This window comes from Ascaphus truei, chromosome 4 (genome assembly GCF_040206685.1).
Source record: "Ascaphus truei isolate aAscTru1 chromosome 4, aAscTru1.hap1, whole genome shotgun sequence".
Classification (NCBI taxonomy): Eukaryota; Metazoa; Chordata; class Amphibia; order Anura; family Ascaphidae; genus Ascaphus; species Ascaphus truei.
In genome coordinates this window covers 360050351-360061415 of record NC_134486.1, presented here as the reverse complement: position 1 = coordinate 360061415, position 11065 = coordinate 360050351, and the positions used below count along the sequence as shown (strand labels likewise).

Sequence of the window (11065 nt, the reverse complement as noted above, 5' to 3'; positions counted from 1 at the left end):
CAGATCCCCGCTGGGATCAAACCCAGAAAGATGCGGAGCTGTATCTGTGGCGTCAGCAGGAGATGTGCGAGGCCTGTGCTCGTGCGCTGACCTACATGAGAGCTGCTGAATGCCACTACGATGACATGCTGCTCCAGAGTCGACTGTCAGGAGAAGTGCCAGCCGGCACCACCCCTGATGACTGCCTCTTCTGTTACTACTCCACCACCGGGAGCTAAGATGGCCGCCGAGTCGCCCGGCCGGGTGAGCTCCAGTGAGATACAGGCCGCTCCGGTGAGTAATACCCTTCCGGTTGATCGTTTCCTCCTGACATGCAGGGAGCGGAAGAAGTCCCGGGAGGCCCTTCAGGCAGAGGCGTTGGCTGAAACCCGCTGCCATAAGAGCAGAGGGAGGGGCAAATTGAACTTGACCCAGCACTGTGCCATAGATCCCCCCTAGATACTTTGGTGCTGGCCCCTTGTCATCGGAGGCCCCAGTCCCTGAGTCATCTGCCTCTTCTGCCCCGCCTTCCCCATCCATCACTAGTCCCAAGGTGCGACCCTTGACCCCCAGGCCCTCTTCACCCGGAAGTCCGTGGCTTCAATTGGACAATATGAGTTTATGTCTGTTATGCCTGATATGCATTTGGAAGGGTCTGTGCAGTGGGGGGATTGTGATGATGCGGGGATGAGTTCAGTACAATTCGAAAATGTTTTGTCTCCTGTTAGAGAGGAGGCAGAAGGAATCCCTATTGGGAAGGTCCTATATTCTGGGTGCTGCCGGGTACTGCTACTGACCACAGCTTTGTGAAGTTTAGCAGAGCAGCCCGAGTAATAGTTCATAGGTTCAGAAAGATGGGATATGAGTTTCCATACCTCCCTGAAAAATTAATGCATTCTAATACTGTTGTGTTATTAGAAATGTTCTGTTCAATCAGTCACTGTGTTGCCATGTATCTGTGTCCATGCAGTGGTTATGTCAGTTCTGTCAAGCTGAAGTGCATAGGAGTTATTGCATTTCAGCTCATGTATTTACAGATGTTGCTCAGCAAGGTAAGGTGCTCACCTGCTGCAGTCCAAGCCGGGACGGTTGTAGTTTTACCAGAAGGAGTATATAGCCTGGCCTTCGGCAGCTATTGCTAATTCTGGGCCTTTCCGCTGTCAGTCCTGTTAGTACAAGAAGTAGAAAGGTTAATTCCTTCAGTTGGCCTGTTTGTGCATTTCAGCTCTGAGTATAGAAACAACAGAGGGATGGGGAGTGATCACAGGACCATACCAATTGTATAATGTAGTCAAATATGTAAGTGAGGTAATCAAAAAGATGGGTGCAAACTGTGAACTGAAAAGTGAATCAGAAAAGGGGAAGGGAAACACAAAATGGATGTGCACCCTAAAAGAATTCACTTATATGCACACCAAACTAATGTAAAAATTAACTTTTAATAAGTACCTTAAAACATATATTACCAAAGTAATGTGTAATGTGGATTAAAAATATATTAAATCAGAAATATCTGGCATCCGTGTCTTTAATTATTGAGTCGTGCTGTCCCAGATGTCCACTTAGTATAAGTGGGATACAAAAGACAGAGGATGCTAGGAGTCAGGGTGTTAACCCCTCTGGAGCAACGATGAGACCCAGTAGTGAGAATATATAGTTGTTCACAGATAGAGCTTCCTTGCTAGTTAGACCAGCGCTACGCACTGCAATAAGGGCTTCGGTGTGTTGAAGTGCCAGTGCCTGGGTAATAAAGCTAGCACATACAGTGTAATGATAATACAGACACTGCAACATACATCCACCAGACACAGCAGTGCTGGGGTGAATAACACAGAGATAACTGTGAAAGCACCTCACATAGAGTGCAAAGAAAGCAGGCACACAAACTGTGAAAATAAATAAATAAACGACTATCTGCTAGGGTCTGCAAAGTTAGAACCAGGAGACTACAGACACTACATTAAAACAGCTCCAAGTAGGAGACTGACAACATTGCGCGTCCAACGCGCGTTTCCCTCCAGCAAAGGAGCTTCTTCAGGGACAAATTTTTTTTTTTACTGGGGGAGAGAGGTCTGAACCCTTTTATACACCTTCAATACCCTAATTACAAAATCAATTGCTGTCAGCTGTTGCACATGCGCACTGATCTCACTCACAGACTGACTCAGCAAAGTACTCAAACACCAATAAATGAATTATCAGAGAAAGTTCCATTGTTTGTACCTTTATTTAGGCATATTCCCAACATAAACCGGCTGTTCGTAGGGTTTTTAAAGCCATAAACCGTGATCGCCATATCCAGTGTCTAATGCGCATGTGCAGGGACTTAGACAGTATTTTCTTTCTAGTCCGTGCGCGTCGCGCATGCGCGGGGACTTTGGTGTATTTCCATGCTTTTTCGTCTCCATTGCGCATGCGCGAGGACATAGAACGCATTTCTATATTTGTGCCAGTACATGGCGCATTATATCGTGCCACCGCGCATGCGCAAGAACTTAGAGTTATAGACGGTTTACCCTCCGTCATAGTGCGCATGCGTTGGGACTTAGAAATAATTCCAGACGATTGCATACAGCGCTAGTGCGAACTGCGCATGCGTAAGAACTTAGAATTTATTTCAACGATCTTTGTGTACTGCGCATGCGTGGGCACTTAGAATTTTTTTCGCGATTCTTGGTAATTTCTATAGCGCATGCCCGGGGACTTAGGAATTATGTCAGTAACTGCCCTCCGGTCTACCCTCCGTCATAGTGCGCATGCGTTGGGACTTAGAAATAATTCCGGACGATTGCATACAGCGCTAGTGCGAACTGCGCATGCGTAAGAACTTAGAATTTATTTCAACGATCTTTGTGTACTGCGCATGCGTGGGCACTTAGAAATTTTTCGCGATTCTTGGTAATTTCTATAGCGCATGCCCGGGGACTTAGGAATTATGTCAGAAACTGCCCAAACATGATGTTAGCACATGGGAATTCAAGGTTCCTCAGGGGAGAAAGATGTTCATGGATAAGATTATGATTAAATACATACAAGGGGTATTGAGTGTAGATAAAAGGTAAGGGTGTACAGAACCTGTGTTTCACATATTATATTGGTTGACAATGCAAATAGAATTATTTGCAGTCCCCCATATGTATAAAACACAATGTGTCAACTTTCAATGCGGTGTTGGATAAATCAATTAAACAATTTGAAAAAGTATGACTGTATATGTGTCTGTATATGTGTCTGTATATGTGTCTGTACTTTACTTGTCTCTCCGATATCCAGCTATGTCATTTTCATTGTCCACTATGACAATTTCCAGCCTTGGTATTGAAAATATTAAATAGATTATAGTATTATTATTATTTAGACTAGTGACTATAATACTTAAGTTCTAAACCCAGCAGTGGGTTTAGTATTTGTGTAATGTGTGTATATGTGTTATATATAACGAGTAGAAATAATAAATTACAGACACATATACAGTCATACTTTTTCAAATTGTTTAATTGATTTATGCAACACCGCATTGAAAGTTGACACATTGTGTTTTATACATATGGGGGACTGCAAATAATTCTATTTGCATTGTCAACCAATACAATATGTGAAACACAGGTTCTGTACACCCTTACCTTTTATCTACACTCAATACCCCTTGTATGTATTTAATCATAATCTTATCCATGAACATCTTTCTCCCCTGAGGAACCTTGAATTCCCATGTGCTAACATCATGTTTGGGCAGTTTCTGACATAATTCCTAAGTCCCCGGGCATGCGCTATAGAAATTACCAAGAATCGCGAAAAATTTCTAAGTGCCCACGCATGCGCAGTACACAAAGATCGTTGAAATAAAGTCTAAGGGCCTCATGCAGTAAGCGTTGATAAGGGAATTATCGCCATTTTATAGGCAAAATTGGGTTTGAGATTCAGTAAGCGCCGATAAGTGCTTGATTTCGCCAGGTTTCGGAGCCGATTATTTTGTTATGGCCAGTCGGCTGCCGATAAGCCTGTTTTCGCCACTTATCGCCACTTTTTTAAATCGGCTGGATTCAACAAAAAAAAACAGCTTATCGGGCCTGATCGGCACTACGAAATTGAGATGTTATGGCCAATTTCTCCCGCCAACTAAAGTTGGCAGTTTGGAGGGGAGAACGATCGCTAAGGCTGCCGGAACGGCACTTAGAAAAAAAAATTCTTCTGTACATCAATGGAGTCAATGGAGCGGGGACGTATAACAGTATAGTACTGTTTACGTTTCATTGCTCACAATACAAACGTCATTTGCATTACAGTGTGGGGGCATTCCCTGCATTGTGTCACAGCTGACGTGTATTATTTGCATAACATTATACTTTTACATGTTTGCAGCATTTGCGGGTCACATTACTCATCATGTGATGATGTGCCAAGGGAAAATACTATACTCAACTCTTAAAGGAGAACCTCACATCATATCACACATTTTAATGAACTGAGCGACAATTATTTACATGATGTTACACATGTCACACATGTCACACATACACAGTATATTCATCTTCCTTTACATTACACAATGCTAGTAATGTGTCACGCATCTTTAAACGTTCATGTACATCTGTATTCTCATGTTTACATCTAGTTTTGGGTCCTCCCTATTTTCATGACGTCACTTATTGGACGCTCAATCACATTGCATGTTTACATTGTAACCGTAGCATTACAAGCACTTCAACCTAACTTATACACACATGTACAGTAATTCAGCATTGGGACACCTTGTTAACTCATTCTATACCAACTATCCTCCTTACAGAAATGCATGCATATGCACACGACTATTCATTGTTGTCAACATGTCACAATAACATGCCTAATTACACATGTTACACAAAACTTTTCCCACGTCAATCTCAGCCTTTTTGCCTAATTACATGACTGACTGTTGCGTTCACAAGTGTTACATGCATTGCACATGCAACTATTTATTTGCAAGCAATGTTTCTACAAAGGTTCACGTCACATCATTGCCAAATATCATCATTCCCTGCAGAATACACACAACAAATACTTATAACAAGAACTGCACACAGCTTGCCACAGAAGTACTTTATTATGTTAATGTAACACCTTGCATTTTACTATGTCACCTGACATCATCACATACCTATTTAAAGGACGCCCATTACCTGATCATTCACAGCTACTCATTTCAAAATGTTGAGATTGTTTAGGAGACGGAGGAACATTCTTTTCTATGACATGCTTGATGATGAAGACAATCATATAGGGCAAGGGAGGGACACACCGAGGGACAGTGACAGTGACAGGGACAGTCACGCGGATACGACAGGGAGAGGGACAGGAGATCAGAGGAGAAGACAGAGGAGACAAGTTGTGCCTCGTCCGCGTCTGTACAGGGAGAGAACCCTGTTAGATGGGATGAGTGAGGAGAAGATTGTAAGTCGCTATCGTTTGAGTTCAGCAGCAATCTTAGCTCTTTATCAGGAGATAAGGGGAGATTTAGATTTTTTCACAGCCAGAGGTCGTGCAGTCCCTGGGCTTGTTAAAATGCTGTGCTCATTACATTATCTTGCTTCCGCGTCATACCAGACAACTGTGGGCATAGTGGGCGGGGTCTCGCAATCTACATTCTCGCGGGCCTTGACCCAGTTTCTCTATGCACTCAATAGACGCGCTAGGAATTATATTCATTTTCCTACAGAGGCGACAGAGTGGCTGGAAGTCAGGACTGGCTTTTATAATATAGCAGGGATACCATGTGTGCTGGGTGCAATCGATTGCACACATGTTGCTTTGATTGCACCTAGTCAGAGTGAGCATGTGTACCGCAATCGTAAGCACTACCATTCACTCAATGTACAGGTGGTATGTGATGCCACGATGAGGATAATGCATGTGGTACCCAAATTCCCTGGTTCCAGTCACGATTCCTCCATCCTGAGGAACTCTTCAGTCTTCCATGCGTTCGAAGAGGGACATTTTGAACATGGTTGGCTGCTGGGTGAGTACACATTTACATGTTATAACACAAAACACATTTTTATTTAGGAATGTTGGCATTGTACAATTTGATCACTAATGTCAGCTTATGTGTGCTACATTCATTATAGGTGACTCAGGATACGGAATTAGGCCGTGGCTCTTGACTCCGGTGCTAAACCCTCAAACTGAAGCAGAGGAGAGGTACAATGCAGCCCATATATCTACAAGATCTGTTATAGAGAGGACATTTGGCCTACTCAAGACCAGATTTAGGTGTCTGGACAGAACTGGTGGGGCTCTTCTATACAAGCCTCAAAAAGTGTCTGATATTATCCTTGCCTGTTGCATTTTGCACAATGTTGCACTCAGGCACAATGTACAGTCAGACCTAGCTGAGCCTGTGGTAGACGAGCATCCCACCCATGTAGCTGCTGAAAATGAACAAACAGCCAGTGGTGGCCAGACACGCCAGAATCTCATCAATTCATTTTTTTCTTGTAAGTAAAAACATATATGTTCCAAGTTATACTTTTATACTTACATTATGTTATCTTAACAATAATGTTTTTTTATATACCCTTCTGGTAGGACACAGATGAATATGGGTTGCACACCTTTCTTCTCTCTGCTGTGTGCACAAAGGGATGTGGCACCGGTATGTTATTGTTGCACAGGTTATATAATCCCTCTTCAATTTTACTTTAGTTGTGTGTATGTGAATACAACTGGGGTAACAAAGCACTAATATTTTAGCATTGTGTTATTCCTTATGCTAACACAATACACATATTATGCCCATACTCATTCATGCTTCTAGTATGCTTACATACAATGTTATTGGTGCAGTGTAACATGTACATCCATATGATGTGTACACCAGCCTGATTTACATTTTGAATGTCATGAAATATACATGGTGTTGCACATTTAACACCAAATACACACTTTGCTGTGTTGTTTACGGTACTGAAGATGGCATGTCAATGTTTGCAATTTATATATTGTTCCTTTGCATTATAGGTATATCTCCAGTATGACTGATCATGGTATGTATATTTGCTGACATCTCTCATAAGATGTGCCTACATCAATCTTCCTATAATTATTTGTAGTAAAAACCCAACATATTGGTTTAAACACAAATGTTACATATATGTACTTTCTGTATCATGTATATGCATTTAGCTACTATTGAGCTTTCATGTGCATTGTATTAGAAAATGATTACTCCCATTTCATCACATTTTATGTATGTTTCCTTATAAATTCCATTAATGTAATATAGAGGTGTTTGGAGACAAGGGGATAACTGTAGTTATTTCTTTACTTACGGGAGATCATTCATCACGGATGAAATTGACAGATCATAAAACTCCATGCATGAATGCCTGCAATCACAACAATGCGTACTACATCTTATATTTAGCAATGTTGGTGTTTTGTAATGCTAGGAATTAATAGTCAACATTAATTTAAATTTGTGACATGTGTATGTATAAGTCACACGTGTGTGGATGTGTCCTACATGTACCAAGTGTTAAACTGTTAACAGAGAAGACAAATTTGTCGCTAATGTTACTGTCATTTAGCATTTATAATTTACCAATATGACAATGTTGGTAATATTTTTTGAATATAAATCACGTCACTTCATCATTATCATGATGATAATTATCAAGTATTTTCACAATTGTAACGTCAATCACGTGCACATTAGCATAGACACACTTTGTAACACAACTGTTTGTGTCTGTATCAATTTGTGTAGGATCCATGTATAACACCGACAAATGATAACACCAGCTTTATTATGGTAGCTTATATCATCATATTGACTATACTATGTATTTTTATAACGTTTAATAAACACAGTAAACTATAGTTAGTTAGGTTAATGAAATATACACAGAAACGTACTTCATTACATGATGTTGATGTCATATTCAGAACTTCATGCATTGTAGGGGACCACAACATCTGGCCAATAACATTATTTGCTACAGTCCCAAACCATTTTATCAACATACCCATGTAACAAGAGATTTTTAACAAGAAATGGCTAGTTGGTTGTAAGTGTCCTTTACATTGGGAGAAGGAGTGGCTCAGTGAGTAAAGACACACACTGGCACTGAGAGTTTGAAGCAGGGGAGTCTGGTTCAATTCCCGGTGTCGGCTCCTTGTGACCTTGGGCAATTCACTTTATCTCCCTGTGCCTCAGGCGGCAAAAAATAAATTGTAAGTTCCACGGGCCAGGGACCTCAGCCTGAAAAATGTGTCTGTAAAGCGCTGTGTACAACTAGCAGCGCTATACATGAACATGCTCATATTATAATTATTATTATTATTATTATTATTGTTACATAGTTTCGACAGTCATACGTTCCATTACACAATAGAATACACAAATGTGTTAGCAGAGTGGGAATGGTTGTTATATATAAAACACACCATGCCATAAAATGATAGTAGTCATTAAAGAACACTCAATAAAAATTCATGAGGCACTATTTTGCAACATCATTATGTTAATTAAGTGCTTATGCAATATAGGCATAAGGGTATCACATTTTTAATTGTTTGTTAATAAGCGCTGCAAGCAATATAAAATTAGTTCCATATGTAGTATAGTAGTCGGTGACTCCTCCTCACAATCATCTCATATAAAGGTAGACTCTTCTGAAATCATACATTGATCCGATTGTATCTTCCCCGACATCTCTGAAATACAGCAAACACATGATGGTCAAATATGGCACCTTACTATATATGTATCCGTGACAACGCATTACACAGCTCTATATGATTGTGTACATACACACGTCACTCACTTATATGTTAGAAGTACAAGTGTACATCAGTATGTAATGTTTCTTTAAATTTGTAGCAGGCATAACTATGTATATGATGTGAACGTTGCCTGTATACTGAAAAATGTGCGCGCACATCTTAGTGTGCGCACGCACTTCACGCTTGGCTGCACTAACTGTTAGCGCATGCGCAAAACAAAGCGTACGTTGTGCGTTCAATACATCTTGAAAATACCATTAAACATAAAATCTTTATTTCAAATACAATGAATACGAAACAACATTCGTTCTAAACGAGTACATCTGTATTCTTTTTAAACAGACGTGTTTGGACAGAAAGGACGGCCGATAACACAATGCGCAAATGCAATACGTGTGACGTCATGTTAAACCAGCGTGAAACGCACGCTAACACTCCTCCCACTCAATTAACATTCAGCTAACGCCCAGTTGGCGCCTACAAACACTGAGCCGCACACATGACACACTGCAGTTACCGTTACTATAACAAAACATGACAGCCAATAGGCTTTGAGGCGCGCACGTCGCTTGGGGGCGGGACTTACATCCGTAATCCTTTTTAAGGACGCCTTGGCCCATGACAAGGGTCCCACGTCATACGTGGTGGACCCGCTTTTAAATGTTGCATGATAACAAAACAGGTATGTGTTAGAGTTATGTTAAAATGTTGCTAATATGGTTAAAGGGATAGGAAAGTACGTATATTTATTCCGTCAGCAATGTGTACTACTCTTTCAGGTTATACTATATTGTATTCGGCAACAATTTCTTTGTGATCGCTACATGTTATGCAGTCTGCAATGTTACGCTGTATCCACGCATTGAAAGGGAAAATGGTGGTTAAAAAAAAAACAAAAAAAAAAACATTTAAACGCACAGTCAACGCATAACGGTTGTTATATTTACCATTCTTCTAGAATTAACTGTTCGTCTGGCTGCAACTGGTCGCTCCAGAAATGCAAGGCATTTTCATCCACGCTTGACCCACCCGCTGAATCCAGTATGACACACATCTCCTCCATGAAGCGCTCATAGGAATCGCCACTGCTTTCTTCAAACAATTGGTCGGGAGGTAGGTTCATTTCTTCTGGTTCCCATTCCAATGCATTTTCAGCTGAAAGGCTTGGTACATAATCATAGTAGTTTTGTTGTTGTACAATGTGGGTTTCAGGAATGGAGGGTGCAGATATTGCAGCAGGTATCGATTCACACGGAACAGTAGTAGCGGATCCATTGCTATTGGCATTAGGAATAAATATGCCTTTCACAACAATATATGTGCCCTCTTTCAGGGTAAAATGCTTTTCCTTTGCAATCTTCCAGAAACCATAGGTGTGTTCTAGCTTATCCTGCACACGTTCAAAAAGTCATTAGTTGATAAAGTGAATCTTATTGAGGAATTAAAATTCCGCGCATGCCTACGGTCTTGGTAATAAGGATATTTAGCTCGAATCAAATCATAGATTTGGCGTGTGCTTGCTTTGTGTCCGCGACTGTTTAAAATTGCTTCTGAAACCATGTACTTATAACCCAAGAGGGGATTCATATTGTTAACGAATTCATCAGCCATGTCAGAGTAGCACAAAAGATGTGTGCAGTTCTGTCTTCTTTGCTCATCAAAATGATTCTGCTCAATGGCTAACAAATTCCTGTGTTTCGTTTTCAAGGTCAACAAAAGTAACTACTTTTACTCCTTATTTCAAACGCCAATAGGATGTGTCCTTTTAATTGGTTTAAGTTTTGTGGTTAGTGATAGGCGAATGTGGGAAAAACATGTATCATTTTTTTATCTCGTTTGTGAAAACATTGCTACACTTATTTCAGTAACATTGAGTTTTCTAGAAAAATAACAAAGAGCACTGTGTGAAAATAGTGCTTAGACAGCCATATCAGTAAATACACACACCTGCAAAATGAAATGTTTTTTTCCCACATACATTTCTGTGTGTATTTGAAATTCTGGTTAACTACCTGTCTGCATGAGTTTAAATACGTGTGTATCTATATATATATAAATATATCTCTCTCATAAAAATATATATATATATATATATAAAGTGTATATTGTACTATATGTATAGTGTGTGTGTGTGTGTGTGTGTGTATATATGTATATGTATATATATATATATATATATATATATATATATATATATATATATATATATATAATGTATCTTTTTTTTTTTTTTTATATTGCAGGAGTACACACAACATATTGATGGCAGTAAGTAGGCCTTGTATGAAACCTATTTAAATGGTGATAAACATGAGTGAAT

At 40.1% G+C, this 11065-nt stretch overlaps 1 protein-coding gene across 1 annotated transcript in view; it reads right to left on the bottom strand.

The window, feature by feature from the left end:
• Positions 1-344: 344 nt before the first annotated feature.
• Positions 345-11065, bottom strand: part of LOC142492416 (uncharacterized) — a 33193-nt gene continuing 22472 nt past the window's right edge. The window contains exon 5 of the mRNA XM_075595058.1: positions 345-371. Within this exon, the coding sequence (XP_075451173.1) occupies positions 345-371 (27 nt within the window). The remainder of the gene's footprint in view (positions 372-11065) is intronic.